The 19111-nt window shown below is 44.1% G+C and overlaps 2 protein-coding genes across 2 annotated transcripts in view; one reads left to right on the top strand and one right to left on the bottom strand.

Moving 5' to 3' along the window:
* Nucleotides 1-12794, bottom strand: part of LOC119647212 (protein decapentaplegic) — a 178706-nt gene extending 165912 nt beyond the window's left edge. Inside the window, exon 1 of the mRNA XM_038048039.1 lies at nt 11054-12794. The gene's annotated coding sequence lies outside the window, so the exon portion shown is untranslated. The remainder of the gene's footprint in view (nt 1-11053) is intronic.
* Nucleotides 11042-14621, top strand: LOC119647330. Its single transcript, XM_038048275.1, has 3 exons — nt 11042-11075; nt 11664-11796; nt 13684-14621. The coding sequence occupies exons 1-3, from the start codon at nt 11042-11044 to the stop codon at nt 13898-13900; spliced, it is 384 nt and encodes a 127-aa protein (XP_037904203.1). The 3' UTR covers nt 13901-14621.
* The last annotated feature ends 4490 nt before the right edge of the window (nt 14622-19111 follow it).

Raw genomic sequence — 19111 nt, 5'->3', positions numbered from 1 at the left:
GGTCATCATACAATACCAGATAAATGGCGAGAGGAAAAGCGTCATAGTTGCCTCCGCTTATTTACCCTATGATTCTTTGTATCCTCCACCGACGCAAGAACTTAGGGAGCTGGTGGCGTATGCAGAATCAAGTAGTCTCGAACTCTTAATAGGTTGCGATGCGAATGCTTAACATATTTGTTGGGGCAGTAGTAAATGCAATACAAGCGGGGAAATGCTATTTGATTTGATCACTTCAGCTGGTCTTATGACTGCAAACGTGGGGTGCGCCCCTACGTTCGTGGGACCGAGAAGAAGCGAAGTAATTGACCTAACAATCTGTACCCCAAAATTGTTAGAGTTGATTACACACTGGCGAGTGCTAGACGAGGTCTCACTGTCAGATCACCGATATCTAGAATTCAATCTGACTACTACGGACGAACAGTCTGCAGTACAAAGACGGAACCCTAGGAAAACGGATTGGGCAAAGTTCAATGAACTTCTTGGCAATAAAGTACAGTTCCCTAGGCGACTAAGGACTCCTTCGGTGCTGGAAGATGAATTGAAAACTCTGAACTGCACACTTTTAGAGTGCTATGAAGAAGCTTGTCCTATTTCCCGAGGCCAAAGCGGTAAAACGGTTCCTTGGTGGAACCGAGAACTGCAAAAACTCAGGAAATCAACCAGGCGACTTCTAAATCGTAAAAGTAAAAGTAACAAGAACGAAGACTGGTTAAATTTCAGGAACTCAGAACGTGAATATAAGAGGCTCGTGAGGTGCTCGAAACGAGACTCCTTTAGAGCGTACTGTGAGGAACTGGAAGGCGAAAGAGAGACTTCAAGGCTGTGCAGAGTCCTCAAAAGGGATGAGTCAGCCAAGTTGGATTCTCTTAGAAAACCCGACGGTACTTTCACGAGCTCCAGACTGGACTCAGTACAGACCCTCCTGGAAGTACACCACCCGGGAGAATGGGGGAGAGAGGTGGTACGGGGAGAGTTGACGGTTCTTGCAACCCCTTCAACATGCAAGTGTTGCAAGGGGAACTGGAACACTGCGAAAGCGGTTGTTACCCATGAAAAGGTGAGAGCTGCCATACTGTCCTTTGAACATTTCAAAGCACCTGACAAGGATGGCATCTATCCGGCAATGCTAAAGGAGGGTATGGAGCATTTAGAGCGACCTCTAGGAAATATTTTTCGAGGATGTCTTGCTCTGGGCTACGCGCCTTCTTCTTGGCAACAGGTTAAGGTAGTCTTCATACCGAAACCTGGGAAAGATGACTATTCTAATCCAAAGAACTTCAGACAGATCAGCTTGACTTCATTCTTGCTGAAAGGTTTGGAGAGACTGGTGGAGCGTCACATTCGTGGAAACGCACTTAGGTCACACCCACTTAGTGAAAACCAACCTGCTTACCAACGTGGAAAGTCCTGTGAGTCTGCTCTTCATTCTTTGGTCACAAAGATTGAGGATGCAACTTTGAATGGTGAGTACGCGATGGGGGTGTTCGTGGACATTGAAGGGGCTTTTGACTGTGCGCCTTTTCAAAAACTTTGTGATGCCGCCAGAGCGCATGGTGTTGATGATGCTTTTATTTAAGTGGATCCATGCTATGCTAACGCAAAGATTGCTGTGCGCTGAGGTAGGGGTCAATCGCTACCTGACTACGGAAGCAACGAAGGGCTGCCCCCAAGGAGGTGTGCTTTCGCCACTTCTGTGGAGTATGCTGGTCGACTCACTACTATGCGAACTGCAAAATTTGCCAATACACGCTCAAGCTTATGCTGATGACGTGACTGTACTTGCTGTCGATCGGGATCTTGGAACGGTGTGTAGGAATATACAGCGTGCCGTTGATTTGATAGACAGCTGGTGCCTTAGACATGGTTTGTCAGTTAATCCCAATAAAACCACAATGGTTTTATTCACAAAAAGGAGAAAACTGGATGGACTTTGTCTCCCTGAGATGAGGGGTACTACCCTTCAACTCTCCGAAGAAGTGAAATATCTGGGGTTATTCTAGATAAAAAACTTCTTTGGAACAAACATGTAGAGGTAAAGATGAAACGAGCTCTCACAGCTTATGGGCTGTGCAGACGGACCTTTGCCTCGACATGGGGACTCAGGCCTCATGTGGTAATGTGGATATACTTTGCCATCATTAGGCCGATGTTCGTATATGTATCCGTAGTGTGGTGGGTTAAGGTGAGACAAAAAGGTTTTCACCGTAAACAAGCCACACTGCAAAGAACTGTTTGTCTGGGTATCACTGGTGCCATGAGCACGACATCCGGCGCAGCTCTGAATGCACTACTCAATTGGCAGCCCCTGGATATATTTATTCAGAGCACTGCAATGAGAGCAGCTCATAGGCTAATTCGATTAGATCTATGGGGAAACAACGGATGTGGGGGGCACAGAGCATTGGAAGAGTTACTGGGAGGACTGAATCCAGTTCTTACAAAGCCTACCGATTCTCGTGTCCCCATACATCTGTTTGGTAGAGGATATGAAGTTACTCTGAAGCGTAGAGAGGACTGGGAAGACCCAGAGGAATGCGTGGCGGGATATACGGAAGTCTTCTACACCGATGGTTCAAAAACAGAAGAGGGCTCTGGAACCGGAGCCTACGTCTCGAATAAAAACGAGAAGTGGGCTTTTCCTTTGGGACAATATGTAACGGTTTTTCAAGCCGAAGTTTATGCGATCCTAAGGGTGGCAAACTGGGTGATTGACGAGCGGTTGAAGGGCAGGCGCATCGCAATCTGCAGTGACAGTCAAGCTGCACTGAGGGCATAGAGCAGTCCTTTGATCACCTCGAAAATCATTCAGGAATGCAGAAACCGTTTGAACTCTATGTCTAGATTCAATACGGTGGAACTACTCTGGGTATTTGGTCACTGTGGCATAGAGGGAAATGAAATCTCGGACGCTTTAGCGAAAGAGGGGTCAATCTCCCCTATGCAGGGGCCGGAGCCAGCAATTGGAGTATCAGTAGCATTGGCTAAATCTGTTTTCAAAAACTGGGAACAAGTTTCCCACAATGACAGGTGGCAGAGCTTAAATGCTGCTCGACACACCAAACTTTTCCTGCCAGAACCCAACATACGTACCGCAAAGTTTATCCTGTCGAAAAGCAGGAGGACTTGCAGGAGTATTGTGGGCATTCTGACAGGCCATAATTCACTAGCTGGGCATGTGTTCAGAGTTGGAATTACCGAAGATGATACGTGTCCCTCCTGTAATGAGGAAGCGGAATCCATGGAGCATTTCCTATGTGAATGCCCCGCTTATGGACGCATCAGGCAATTTGGACCCGTGGGAATGGTTTTTAGAATTCCCCTCTCATGTCAGCCCTGGAATTAACTACTAGGACCTTAGCAACTACTAGGAAAAATCCTCTTCAAGGACAATTGTAGCATCAAATTTGAATCCTTTTTTTTAGTTTAAGGTTCCGAGAATAGTCTGCAGTTATTATTTTGGGGTCACAACAGTGATGGTGACACAAATCTTAGAGTTCTCCTTTTTGACTTGTTCGAGAAGTCTCCTATTAGAGTGTGGTTCGCACCCAAGTCCAGCCAAGTATCCAACTTGGCGCGCTTATCCCTTGGGCGCGATGGAGTCCTGCTTCTTTTATCCCTCGCTGTCAAGTGAGGCTGTGGAGAGAACTAAATTAGGGTCTTACCAAATTGTTTCTGAAGTTCCAGCGAAACAAAGACACAAACACTCTTTTCGGGTTTCTTGAATATTTTATTTACTTTATCACTAACTTTCTACCTTAAACTTAAATAACCGAAAAAATCTCCAAACAGAACTTCCGACCCGACTCCAACGCGTTTGACCTCCCCACGACTAGACTTCCACACGTATGACTCCAACCACGGCTCCACTCCAACACACCTGACTTCTCAACGTATGACTCCAACCACGGCTCCACTCCAACACAGCTGACTTCTAAAACGTTTCCGCGTTGCTGCAGTTTTTTATATGGAAAGTCCATTAGTAGCAACCCGGAACTTAAGTTTGTTGGAAAAAGTCCAATCAAACAAAAACTGCACACACAACAGTCAACCGTTGGCCGAGGTCGTCAGAATATTTTCCATATGTTATGGTGCTGGTGACGACATCGCCCAGTAGCAAGCCGGAACACGGAATCGCTTGCATTTTGCACATTAGCACATGTGCATGTTGTATGTTGGCACATGGGCAAGGTTGCTGTTGTTTATTATGATATGGGATCAGTCAGCAACGTACGCTGACCTTGCAGCAATCACTACCGATGATTGCTGACGCTGTTGATGTTAACTTACAAGATCGATTGATTGTGGGAAATCGCTTAAACATTCTCCCACCCGAGAAAACTTCCTGCTGAGGCGGAGCATTTTGTTGACGGTCATAATAACTTCGGTTGGTCCTGATGATCTGCTTGTGCCAGATGAGTAATCTGTGGTCGTTGAACTTATTACCTATTATTACAAAAGATTTTCTTCTTACGAATTACATTACGAATTACAAGATGTGTACATTTTGCACTTATTTTCTAATGTTACAAAGTTATTTCTTACGGAATATAGTTTTATCTAGTTTACAAAAAAATCTTTACATGATGCTTATTAGTTACGGTAATGATTGCTTTAAAAATTTTTTGTTCATTAATAGCTTCCTTACAGTTTTTTTTTTTTTTTTTTTAATGGAAGCTACTTTACAGCGTAACAACAGTTTCTATTTAACTTGATTAGTAACTTCCTTACAAGATTTAGATGGAAGTAACTTTACAAAATGTTAATTTAATTGAACTTACTAGTAACTTCCTTACAAATATTTTTTTTTTTAAAATGGAAGTTACTTTACATTTTTTTTTTTTTCGTAATTTTTCTTGATGTAAACATCTACATATAGAAAGAAGTTATACGTTTGTATTGAAAAGAGACTTTCATACTTGACAATGTTAGTTTAGTAAACTATTACTACTGTATTTTTTGTTAATCACCCAATAACAATACTAAAATCATGCATGCATTAAATTAAACACAGTAAGGATCATGAATCTTAGGACGCGGCATGGGTTTTATTTACATTGCCGTGAAAGCTAATTCATGAACCTTAATTCGTAACATGGAATATATTTACAAAAACTAGATACTCACTTCAACTACTATATTTACAAATCCAATACATATATACAGTGCACCCTCTTGGTCAATTTTGTTATACAATTGAAGTGGTGATTCCTTCACCCCTGGTTTGTTCCCCTGACTCTCGCCAACTCCCTGGCCTAAAGGAAGCCCGACTTCCTGTCTCTCCACCTCAAGCTCCACGCAACGGTGTTGATCAGTTTAGTCAACGACGAGAACCGGGTGCTAAAATTGATAAAGCCCTTCGATTCCCCATAATCTAAAGAGACGCAACTTATTATTGAATTTTTTATCACAAAGGGAGTGACAGGTAGATCCCCTTGCAAAAAAGGAGGACCCTCAAACCATAGCTTATGGTTTACAAATTTCCGGGGGAGCATTCCTCTTGATGCACAATCAGCCGGGTTTAACTTTGACTGTACATAATGAATTTCGGAAGGAGCGAGAACCTTTCTAATTGATGCGACCCTACGCTTTACAGCCTTATTTTCAATTTCCTTCTGACTTCGGATCCAAGCGAGGGCTACCTCAGAATCAGTGTAGGCTAAGCACTTTAGTGGAATTGCCCCTAAGCTTTTTTTGACATCCCTTAATAATTCGACTAATAATACCACGCTTTCCAGTTCGAGCTTGGGAATGGTACAAAGCCCTTCGGCTTGACCAACCCGGGCCTTCAGAGGGGTAACTCGCCCTCTTGATGCAATAAGACGGACGACGTAACCCCGATGTGTCTTGACTCTGCTATAAATAACGGCAGCGTATCCATCCCCCGAAGCATCACTGAAACCAACTAACTCAGTTACGTGGCTCTCATTACCGTACCCAATCCATCTAGGGATTTGGACCTGATTCAAATCTCCTAATGAAGCAAACACTTTTTCTATTTGTTCTTGGGCAACTCCTGAAATCTCTTCATCCCAGCCATAACCTTCTTGCCACAACTTCTGAATTTCGATTCGTAGCTTCATAATAACGGGCAATAGCCAGCCAATGGGATCAAACAGAGATGCACTCACACTCAGGATGTTTCTTTTAGTGAACATAGTAATTTTTCTTATCTTGATACTATACTGAAAGCAATCCTTTTGAGGATTGTAGTGTAACCCCAGGATCTTTAAGTCACTCTCGGCCTTTTGCAATTCTACAAAGGAATCAATTTGTCGCGATCTATCTATGTTTTCCAAAACTTCGCTATGGTTACTGGTCCACTTCGTTAGAGACATCTTCCCCTTCTCCAATGTTACCGAAATTTTTTTAATAATTTCCTTGGCAGCACCAATGCTTGTTGCCCCATACAACAAGTCATCCATGTAGAAGGCGTTTTTTACTACCCATTTTGTCTCCTCATCGGGTGCGTTGTCCTCGGCTACCTGATGAAGTGTCCTAATCGCCTGCCAAGGAGCGCAATCAATCCCATAGGTCACTGTTTTCAGAAAATACTCCTGAATAGGTTCCTTCGGGTTAGATCTCCATAAGATTCTCAGTCTTAACTGGTCCTCTGGTTTCAGCAAAATCTGGCGATACATTTTAGTAATATCACTGGAGAAGACAAACTCAAATTTCCGACTACGGGTAACAATATCAAAGATGTGGGTTTGTAACTTTGGCCCAGGAAGAATTGCTTGATTAAGACTAACGCCATTCGACGTTGGACTGGAGGCGTTAAAAACATTCCTGAGCTTCGATGTGGTAGCATCCTTGCGAATCACACTCAGGTATGGTATGTAATAAACGTCTCCACTAGTATCACCTCGGAGTTCAGTAGGGACCTCTTCCATATGACCCAAGTCCCGATATTCTGACATGAACTCGTCCGATTTCGTTTTGAGTTCGGCGTTCTTTAACCACCGTTTCTCCTGGCCGAGAAAATACTGAACTGCCTTGTTAAATGAGTTTCCCAACTGAATATCCTCCTGACGCCACGGGGTTGGTACAACATACCGACCGTCTTCAGTTCGATAGTGCTGTGATTGGAATAAATGTTCACATCGCTCTTCATCCAATTCAACCCTATCATTTTTGTCAATGGGCATGTCCCAAAAAGACCTTAGGTTTTGCTCAAGTTCCTCCAAGGAAACATATGAGGCCGTAACTTTAGAAGCAGGCAATGCTGCAGAACCAGATACTACCCACCCAAATCGAGTATTTTGAGCTAAAAATCCTTCCACAACTTCCACTCCTTCCAAAAATAATTGAGGAAGGACATTGGAACCTAGAAGAACCGGAACATGCGAAGCGTGATCTGTAACTGGATCTGCCAGCCTCTTGCCTGGGAACAATGAATTTATTCCCCTAGGTGGACGAGGAAGACCCCCTTTGGTAACTCGCTTGACTACCAGCGCCTTCGTTTCCACGTTTGAGCCATCCTCTAAACTAAGAGTCAACCCGACAATTGAAGACACTCTTCCTGCGGATACTCCTCCCACTCCGGATACTTCCACATTGGTTCTCTTCTTAGTTAGTCGCAGCCTTTGAACTAACTCCTCAGTGATATAACTGCTCTGGCTACCCTGGTCGACCAAGCACCGAACTGAAATTACACTTCCATCCTTTGCCTTTATCTTTATTACAGCTGTGGGCAATATAGTTTCGGAATGGGCAAGTTTTGTAGAGTTTTCTGCGTGATGAGAAATACTCCCTTGCATGTATGACCCGCTCGATCGATCTTTGCCGGGATGCAATACTGTTTCATGCTGCCCATGACAAAGCTCACATTTCAAAAACTTACGCCTTTGACATTCCGTACCATTTTTGTACTTATGGGAGGCACAGAAGACACAGATACCATAATGCCGGAGAAGATCCCCTTTGTCCTTGCTGTTTATTAACCGTGGACATTTTAATACCAGATGATCTTCCATACAAATGTAGCATGGAAACCGCTTTATTTTTCCCCCTTGTGCTTTTGCGGCAAGGGAAATTTCCCTATGCGGTTTTTTTCGACCACCTAAGGTCTCTGCCTTCTTAGCAACGGAATGTTCTTCTGCTTGAACCTTCGCGAGTCCGCCCAACCCCTCCCAATTGGGAGACATAACTATGTATCTATTTTCCAGGAATAGATCAATATCATCAATTGTTACGGGAAGTTTTGGCTGTTTTAGCAATGAGTCAAATTCCCGTCGGGTGGAGACATCCATTTTACGGGTAAGGATAAAAGGTATGAAAGGTACACCTTGATCACAATTGAACCCAGCCTTCCTCAGGTTTTGAACCACTGAGCGCATTGTATCAAGTGCCCTTCCAATGGTACTGGGGTCTTGTAATACTATCTGGGGAAGATCTATGAGGGCCTGGATCTCCTTTTCAACCAGCGCCCGAGGATTACTGTAGCGTCGTTCCAGAAGTTCCCAGGCCTTAGCGTAGTTTTCCCCATGCACTCCTAAGTGCTCTACGACTCTCCTCGCATCACCTTTTAATTTGCTCTGCAGCATCATTAGCCTTTCAGCTCGCCCAATATCAGATCCTTCATAGACTGATTGAAAAATACTACGGAAAGACTCAAAGTGACGAAGATCCCCATCAAACGAAGGAATATCAGGGACTGGTGGACAAGGACGAGGTCTATGACCGCGATTCCAATAAGGAATGCCTTCGGTCTCGGAGCTTCTTAGCCCGAAGCCTCTTGACGGCAACGGTATGTCACCAAAAGGTATGTTCAAGTCATCGCGAACCCTGGGAAACCATTCTCTAGAGAACAAGTTTTCCGGTTGTTTTGTCGCGTCCTCCGACTCCCCTTGAGCTTCATTAAGCTCGACTGAAGGTCCGGGGCGTGGACTTGATGTTACCCTTCCACCTGTGATTTCTATATCGACGGGAGAGCCTTCGGGAATGAGATCGCGATGAACACGCCCAATCAGCTCCTTAGTAGCATTGTAAATACCGATCATAACGGATAGTTTATTTTCTCGGAAATAGACTATGTCCTTAGAAGCGTTTTGGCGAAGAAGTTGGCTGTGGCCGGCGAGGAAATCCCAATAAAGCTGTTGCACTTCTTCCCAAGCCGCAGCAAAACGCTCTCGCGTCCTTTTTTCTTGCCGGAGTTTGACTAGGGACTCCCGCACACTTTCAAGTTTTGCGACCCTTTCTTGCTGGGCATCAATAATTGCCTGAATCTCCATTCTGGCTAAATTTAAATATCGCGATAATACCAAGCTCCGCGGCGATAGTAACTTTGCGCCTTTAATCTGGGCGCCGCAACGACAATAATTTTGCGCCCTAAGATTTAGGCGCCGCAACAATAATAATTTTGCGCTCTAAATTTGAGCGCCTCAACGATAATAATTTTGCGCCCTTAATTTAGGCGCCGCAACAACAATAATTTTGCGCTCCTAATTTGAGCGCCGCAGCAACAATAATTTTGCGCTCTTAATTTGAGCGCCGCAACAACAATAATTTTGCGCCCTTAATTTAGGCGCCGCAACAACAATAATTTTGCGCCCTAAAATTTAGGCGCCGCAACAACAATAATTTTGCGCCCTTAATTTAGGCGCCGCAACAACAATAATTTTGCGCCCTTAATTTAGGCGCCGCAACAACAATAATTTTGCGCCCTAAAATTTAGGCGCCGCAACAACAATAATTTTGCGCCCTTAATTTAGGCGCCGCAACAACAATAATTTTGCGCCCTAAAATTTAGGCGCCGCAACAACAATAATTAGTGATTTCCACTCCGCAATGGCAATACTCTGAACGGGGCACTGAATACGTGGGAAGCGCAACACTGTAAGGATCTATCCTTTGGTCTGAACGCGCCCACGTAACAACAAAATAGTGCACTGAAAACGTAGGAGACGCAACACTACAAGGATCTTTCCTTTGGTCTGAACGTTCCTATGTTGTTCCAGCACAAACAAAGCACCGATAACTTTACCGATGTACTATATGAACCGTTCAGTATTGTCGCGGCGGAACACTAACACGTTTGTAAACTACGCACTTATTAACAACAATTTGCACAAGAAACTTTATAAAAATTCACTGTTTTATAAATTTTAATTTACAAATACTTACTTGAAGGATCCTAATCCGGCTCGACGGACCAATTGTTCGAGAAGTCTCCTATTAGAGTGTGGTTCGCACCCAAGTCCAGCCAAGTATCCAACTTGGCGCGCTTATCCCTTGGGCGCGATGGAGTCCTGCTTCTTTTATCCCTCGCTGTCAAGTGAGGCTGTGGAGAGAACTAAATTAGGGTCTTACCAAATTGTTTCTGAAGTTCCAGCGAAACAAAGACACAAACACTCTTTTCGGGTTTCTTGAATATTTTATTTACTTTATCACTAACTTTCTACCTTAAACTTAAATAACCGAAAAAATCTCCAAACAGAACTTCCGACCCGACTCCAACGCGTTTGACCTCCCCACGACTAGACTTCCACACGTATGACTCCAACCACGGCTCCACTCCAACACACCTGACTTCTCAACGTATGACTCCAACCACGGCTCCACTCCAACACAGCTGACTTCTAAAACGTTTCCGCGTTGCTGCAGTTTTTTATATGGAAAGTCCATTAGTAGCAACCCGGAACTTAAGTTTGTTGGAAAAAGTCCAATCAAACAAAAACTGCACACACAACAGTCAACCGTTGGCCGAGGTCGTCAGAATATTTTCCATATGTTATGGTGCTGGTGACGACATCGCCCAGTAGCAAGCCGGAACACGGAATCGCTTGCATTTTGCACATTAGCACATGTGCATGTTGTATGTTGGCACATGGGCAAGGTTGCTGTTGTTTATTATGATATGGGATCAGTCAGCAACGTACGCTGACCTTGCAGCAATCACTACCGATGATTGCTGACGCTGTTGATGTTAACTTACAAGATCGATTGATTGTGGGAAATCGCTTAAACAGACTTCTAAACTTAAGATATTACCTTGTCAAATTTAAATTGTGTTATGCTGAAATTGTAAAGGTAAATAATGTCCTCCTACCTTCTGTGCGACTGCCAAAAATGTAAGATGCACTGCATCGACCAGATGCAATTAAAAGCAAGCGGAAATGTTGACGCTGCACTTCTTCTCCTGTTTAATGTGTTTTTCTTTTTTAACTTTTCTTTTTCTTAGTTTGGACAGCACGTCTTAAAGTTGTTCATCCGAAGTCGTACAGGTGCAAATTTTGAGGAAAGAATGCACAATCATCCGTTGCTACTTTCCCGATGCACGAATATCAATTCCGTTATTGAAATTGCGGACACTTGGATTTTTCCTTTTGCAAAAACACCTCTTCATTCCGCGCGATGGTCAGATGGATATTTTTTTTCAGGTATTTCGCGAAATTTTACACGTGAGGGTATATACACGGGGGTTTATGTAACAGGCCAGGTGATATTGTATTCAAGAATTTTAATTGCGATTGTAAGTATTCAATGAGAACGCGATTGCACCTCCAGATACTCCGTGGAGAGCTATAGATTTGCATATAAGTATGCGAGTATCTTTTTCATATGTACTAATTTTTCTCGCCTCTCCGATATTAAAAATAGAAAACTGGTTTTCTCGAATACGAAATTATATTAATAATTGGAGAAAAAAGTATCAATAGTGTATTACTGGAGTCAAACTGTTGTTGTCGCCGTCCACGTCGGGACAACTTTAAATGAACAAAATGAAGATATTCTGCGGAGTCGTAGTTGCAATGGCGAGAAGGCGCTGTCGTGGTTGTCGCTTTATTCGGTGTTAGTAGTTTCATTATTATTCATGGAATATCAATGATTTTGATATGATTTTCCCACTTACACGCCTCTATGTAAATATTTCTGAAGAATTTGAAAAATTTTTCATTTACATACATTTGCACAACAACACGATCACTAGGAAGGCAATTAACACTTGGCGTACGGAATGCATTCCTCAAACATCAGGGACAAGACAAATACGCACGGTTTCGATGATCGGAAAAAAGGTCAACACTTAAGGATCGAGGTCATTTACTCTCGAGAATTGTAACGATCTTCGTTTTCACCATAACCACGGATGCGTCACTGGCGGCTCGGAGCTAGCATGGTTTTCGCATATCTGTGCGCACTGTGCGACGCTCCCAAGCCTGCAGAAAACACTCGTTGGAACCATTGACGAAAAAGAAAGTGCAGTCACAGTGTTTGTCACTAACTCTCCTCCGTCGCGAACTTATCACATTTCCACGTCAGTGAGATACTCTTTAGATCCGTTCCAGCATCACAACATCAGTATCACCAAGAACACTCGATTCTACCACGGACTATCACTTGAAGACACTACCACAGCCTACTCGAGACGCACTCCAGCCAAGATCACTCGCGAATTTGATCAGTGCCGGAAGTAAATTTGCATAAAATTTTCTTGAACGGTTGTTAACGTGAAAAAGTCCACCTTTACCATGGATTTTAGATGATTTCGATGGACAGATAGATATGATTGGGTGGAAAACTCGACTTGAGAAAATCGTGGCCCGATATTAAGATCAGCTTTTGATCTCACTCAAGACGCGCGACTTTTAAACCACTGGCGCTATGGCGCGGTGTTTTACATTGCCACACTTTGGCTTCGGAGAACACTTGTTTCTTCTCTTGATACGGAATACCGAAACCAGATACAGTTTGTTATATAAGAAATAAGATTTTAGCATGAGAGAGAGACGGCGCAGGGAAGGGTAGAATGAGATATGTGAGGGTGGTGGTACTGCGGTGGTTCATATCTTTCCCTTTACAAGTTTGGAGGCTGTTTCTTATCCATCGATTGATAATGTGTACGTGCAGAATACCAAAGATTATGTATCTTTCATTGAGGGTATGAATTAGGACCTGGACCTTACGCAAATATTCCTGTCAGAATTGACATTTAGGTTCCAACCTACAACTTAGAAACTGAACTTGGAAACTAGAAAAATATGAAAAATAAGGACTAGCCGTGTGTTGACACCATTCAAGTAACTTCAAATTTTTGTCCTAAAGATACCTAGATTAGGCGTGGAAACCTTCCAAACTCGAAAAAAGTTTTTAAGGATGTCCTAAAACCGAAATGGATGCCCAGGACAAACCAGACAATCCTGTCTTTCGAGCGTCAAACACAACCAAAACCTATACCAACGTAACATTTCTGAGAGCTTACGATCAAGATCTACCATTCAGGCGCAACAAGATACTTCGCTGATCAGTTTTCTTATCGAACTCACTGTGGTTTCGTATAATAAGTAGATGACGGTCATCACGAAACCTAATGAATTCAAACACACGATCTCAAGCTATACATATGAGATTAATGATCTTGATCTCTTCTGTTAATTATACTACAATCACAATATTTCATATACACAAGATACCTACACAGTTACACTACCGAAAAAGAAGATATCATAGCATCAGTCCTCAGCAACTCAAACCAGCAGCAGTAAGGCTAGTCCCCGGAGACAACAACAAAACAATCAGAAAACAATATCACTTTGCAACATCTTCATCTCAGATCGATGATGAACTAAATTTTTTTTTTTTTTGTTCCGTCTCCAATTTAATTAGAAAAGATAAAGATATTTCTCCTAAGTCGAAGAAGTCAGTCATAATTTGAATAATTTTCCATTGTTTTTTTAGGTCACCTCGACAATGGATCGCTAACAAGATCAACGGAGCTGTTCTGGTCTATTGGATGCGAGCACGATCGACTAACTCTCCACAAAAACTATCTAAACCGCACTTATTGAGGCGATCAAAGTATCTGCAATTGAACGTACATATAATCACCACAAAACTTGAATATATATCGCTTCATACGCCAAGAAAACATACAAAACGACAAAAATTCAAATGAAACAGACTAATCAGTGGTTCTTATTACTTCAGAAAAGTCTACAGTGTTCCAGCGCGCAAGAAACACCACTTGATACTTTTTTGTGTTAATAATAAGAAAACAGCGAGAACAACAACAACAAAAAGATAGTCAAGAGACAACCAGAATCGCAATAACAAAATCAAAACATTAACATCGATCGGCCTTAACATCTAGGGAACTAGCGCTACCCATGCTATATAGCATGGTACAGTGGAGGATCTCTGATCTCTCAGCGCTCTGCAGTCTTTCGTCCGAGTTTTCTAGTCGCAGCCTCCACTATCTATCTACGACATCACGCTATCAGCACTGGAAGTTCCCACAGAAGAGCACGAGTTTCCTCCAAACAGCATCCACCATAGGAACTTTAAGAGCAGCAGAAACCTATAAATCGGCAGAAAAGTATCTGCAAAAATAGAAGCTGAAAACGTTTGATCCATTCGACCGACCTATAGATCGGTTAAACTACTGATCCACCATCAACCTAAACCTAACCGAACACCACTAACCAGTTGGCTGCCGCTTAATGGATCCATACATATGAAGAACCTCAGCCTCTTTAGCTACTTCTGCATACTCTTCGGTATTTTGTACACCTGAAAATTTACTTGAACACCTGAAACTTGTCTTAATCTGGAAGTTGTATAAAATATGGAAAAGTGTGGCCATTCAGGAAGGCGGTGGTGTTCATCTTTTTTGCTGGTTTCAGGAAATAAATAAATAAATAAAATAGTCTTCCTTTCAACTTCTTCAACTAAAATTTAAAATTGAGTTGAAAATCGACTACTTAATTGCAATGTTTCACTTTATAGAAACCGACATTGTGACATATTGGGTACAGTTTGACAGGTAGGCCCCCGATATGGGCATGCGATCGACAAGAGGCACAGTGTACTAAGAATCAGGTAACCAACCAGGTAACCGCGAAAATAGGTAGCTACTACGATCCACCAAGTCAGTCTTCTTCTCGGCCCAAGAGAACGAAGTCCAAAGATGACTCTCGGTGAGGGGGCGCAATCTATTAGAGGCTTTTGAGCAGTTAGATGTAGTCGGCGGTCTGACCTGATTATGATTCAGTTCAAAATTGCATAATTCAGGAAGTCCCCACACGACCTTCAAGCGGTGGCCGCGGGAAACCATCTTCGGACGAGCCAACAGTGTGTAGGGCCGAACAGGGAGTAGGCTCATCCAATCCAATCTGCTTGTTTGCTTGTCATGGCAAGTAGATCTGGCGGGTGGATGGACCGAAGCAACAGCCCGGGGATTGTCCTCCCTGCATTGGAGAAGGTGCTAATAGGACCCCAAGCCAAGGTGAAACAGGATACGCCGAGGACTGCGTGGCCAATGGTCTTTAGTATGCGAACTCTGAATACCTTGGGCATCCTCAGTTTTAAATAAGTCTCTTACCTTGGTGACCGGGTCAGCCGGGGTGGGCATTCTTCCCGGACTACTCGTGGGACAAAGACATGAACTCAATTTAAAAAAAAAACAACAAAAAACGACGATAGAATAAGACGCCAGGTGCATCATCGGGGGACGAGCTGCTGGACTTCAACCAGAAGACAGTACCCGTCGACAGCAGTGCACTCGGTGCCAGTTGTAGCATTGCTGTGCTGAAGCCAATCGCAGGGACCTCCCGGAGCGAGGCGGCGAAGGGACTAGTAGATTCCAGCCTGGAATCCACCGCCGTCAAACTGGGTGTAGTGAGTACCAGACATAGTACCAGAATACCAGACATAGGGTTCCCACGAAAGTGAAAACCGACAAGAACGTCGGTCGCCGGAAACCGGTGTCTTGCTCAATTGCCAGTCCCAGAAGGCAATGTATATTCTAAGCAAGATTGTTAAGCATAAGGAGGGCAGTACTGTCGACGAGCGGGATGAAAAAGACCTCGCTAAATACCAGGCGATTGTTGAGGAATACAATTGCAAACGCCTGTCAGACGAGCAGAAGGCGAACACCATCGTCCTGAAACGCAATCGATCTCAAGACGAGATCATGCAAGATGAGAAGTGGAGCAGAGTGGGCAAGAGCTCAGATGCTAAGCAATATCTGAAGAAAATTGCGCAGCAACAGTCAACCGACGGGCCGAAATGCGAACTGCGAAACCCTTCAGCGCCGTGGCCAGGAGCCGCTTACGTATGGCGCAGGCGGATGGTAATTCTGCTAGCGGCGAACTAGCGCCGGAGGTGTGGACCAGTGTTGAGGTCAGGTTGTCGGAGATGGTCATTGAGCATCTCTTGGACATCAAAGGCAAACACACGGGATCCATCCCCTGCTTTATTTCCTCTCAAGTGGTCCGTGGGTTCCATGTTATAGCTTGCGAGAACCAATTCTCTTGGGACTTTCTCGGTTCGTGCATCCTTAAGATCAGCGACGCTTGGGAGAGGGCGTAAAGCTCAAGGTCATCCCTTACGACAAGATTCCCAGGAGACCGGTCGCTCGCATCTGGTTGCCGAAAATCCGCATGGATAAAGATAAGCTCGTCCAATTTCTGCGCCTTCAAAACCCCGGAATTCCCATGGACGACTGGATTGTTATCAAGAAGGAGTAACTTCAGAAAAACAGCCAAGCTTTACTACTCCGTATAAACGAAGAGTGCCTCGATGCACTGAAAACTGTCGACTATAAAGTGGTGTTTGAAGTCAGGAACGCAAAGGTAAACGCATTCCGCTCTGCAAAGCCGGATGACGACCTAGATCTAATCGACACCGCCAATAAGCTGTTAGAGGAGATGACAATCGACGGTCCGATGGTTCCCACGCAAGCAGATCATGCTAAGGGTAGCGCAGATAAATCTGCAGAACTCGAAGTGCGCCTCGGTTAATCTGTTTCCTATTAGAGGAAGACATCGACATCGCACTGATACAGTAGCCTTGGGTCGGAGGCGGGCGAACCATCAAAGGGCTCTAAAGCAAATATTTTAGTTTATTCCACAGCACAGGAGACGCTGATGAGGATAAACCTAGAGCATGTATTCTCGCGAGGAAGAGTCTGCAGGCTTTTCTGTGTTTCTGAGTTCCAGTGAGTTAGTCGTGGTCAAGCTGGAGCAGGCGGGGGCAGAGAACGAGTATATGCCCTCGGTTTACACGGCTCACGATCGATCAGCTCAGCCAGAAGAACTACAAAATCTGACGAACACAATAGTAACAAAGAAGTCCAACCTGTTAATAGGCGGATTTTATTATAACATCAAACCTATCGATGTGTAACAGGGCAGTACATCAACCTTACATTTCTTCATCTCGGAGAACTGTGACGGTTGGGAGGAGGTCCTTGATATCACCCTAATAACCGACAACGGGATTCTTAGGGTGGATGACTTGATAGTGTTTGATCAGAGAGCCTTCTCGGATCACAGTTGGATACTTTTCAGTCTAGATTTGGCCGCAGAGGTCTCCAAATCCTTGAGAGACCCCAGGAGGATTGACTGAAGGAAGTTTGGTCAAGTAATTAAGAGCAAATTCTCCGGTGCGCAAATTGGTAGGATTGGCACGACAGACGAACTGGAGTCAAAGGTCGGGGCTCTGGAAAAGTCATTCGATACCGCCTTTAAAGTCTCGTGCCCCACTAAGTACAGCAAAAAACACTGCCACCGTGATGGAATGAAGATCTTTCTAGCCTCAGGAAGCTGACCAGAGAAATATTCAACATCTGCTACAAGCATGTCAACATTTATGCCATACAAGGACTGCCTAAAGAAGTATAAGTCGGTCATCAGGACCGGCAAGAGGCGGTCTTGGTTGGACTATTGTCAGAACATCGAAAGCATCAGCGAATCCGAAGGGGTCAGTAAGATTCTGTCAAAGGAAGATGAGAGACCATTCTTTCTTAAAAAGTTGGAAGGTCTCTGGGCAGAATCTTCTAGTGAAACCTTGGAGCTGCTGGTTCAAACGCACTTTCCCGCCAACGAGGACGACTGTGAGTCAGAACCTTGCTTGGAGGGTTTGCGTTCACCCCAGCAGTGCGAGACTATCAAACCGGTAATTACCGAGGATAAGATCGGCTGAGCTATAAACAGCTTCTCCGCATATAAACCTCCGGGCCCAGATGGCATAATGCCAGTCATGCTACAGAAGCAGCCGTGATTTGTTGAGATTTAGCTGCATCTCTTTAGGATACGTACCAACTAGCCTTGACCAGTATTGAATTGGGGGACCAGTATTGTATTGGAGTATATCCATGTAAAGTACCAGGATAATCCACTTGGATCTGGGGAGAGGCAACCACTTGATCAGAGCTGTGAATAGAGGCACGCCCCAGGGTAGTGCCATCTCTCCGGTGGTCTGGTTAATAGTAATAGACGAAATTGGTGGTGGCGTATGCCGATGACTTTGTGATATTAGTGTCGCGGATGTTTCCACCCATTATGAGCGACATCATGGAAAGAGTGTTGCGAAAGGTGTGTCTGTGGGCCCCAAGATGTGGACTCGGCATAAACCCAACCAAAATGGAACTGATGCCATTCACCACCAAGACAGCGATACCTGAATTCCACCTACCACGGCTGAATGAACGAAGATTGGTTCCTTTCCCTAATATAAAGTATCTGGGTTACACCCAGATCCCCCAGATCCAGGATCCAAAGCTAAATTGAAGATTGAACATAGAACTGAGGGTTAAGAAGGCCTGTATAGCCTTCTATGCCTGCAAGAGAACCTTTGCAAAGAAATGGAGTCTCCGCCCGAGGATAGTTCTCTGGATGTACCCCGCTGTAGTGCGTCCGATCCTAACCTACTGCTTTATTGTATGGTGGCAGGCTTCGAGCAAAAAATACAATAGGACGAAATTTAATAGGATTCAAAGAACCGCAGGTGCTACTGGGGAACCGCAGTCCTGCCCAGCAAATGCTCTCAATGTACTCCTGCATCTCCTCCCCTTAGACCTCCACATTAAATACGTTGAAGCTTGCGGTGCCGTCAGACTACGTGAGTCCGGATGCTGGGCAACGAATACCTACGTCTCGTCATAATTAGCACTGATGAAGGGAACAAGTGGTTCCCGAAATATCGGTGTTTGCAAAATAAAAATCAACACCATCGAATAGGAAAAACAAGTTTTATTATTTTAAAGGTATATTCGTATACAGCTGCTACGCGCCCCCGAGCCTCACACTGCTTGAGCTTGAAGATCTGTTAGACGATCTTGTTCACGACGCAAGGGGACAAGGTCCGAGAGGGGCAGCAATGAAAC

Source organism: Hermetia illucens, chromosome 1 (genome assembly GCF_905115235.1).
Source record: "Hermetia illucens chromosome 1, iHerIll2.2.curated.20191125, whole genome shotgun sequence".
Classification (NCBI taxonomy): domain Eukaryota; kingdom Metazoa; phylum Arthropoda; class Insecta; order Diptera; family Stratiomyidae; genus Hermetia; species Hermetia illucens.
The sequence above is the reverse complement of the archived record's forward strand: the minus strand, read 5'-3'. Positions and strand labels throughout refer to the sequence as shown.

Coding starts and splice junctions, on each gene's coding strand:
- LOC119647330 (XM_038048275.1), top strand. CDS start 11,042: ATGTCCTCCTACCTTCTGTGCGACTGCCAAAAAT. Junction 11,076..11,663: donor TCTGTGCGACTGCCAAAAAT/GTAAGATGCACT, acceptor AAGTATCAATAG/TGTATTACTGGAGTCAAACT. Junction 11,797..13,683: donor TGGTTGTCGCTTTATTCGGT/GTTAGTAGTTTC, acceptor TTGTTTTTTTAG/GTCACCTCGACAATGGATCG.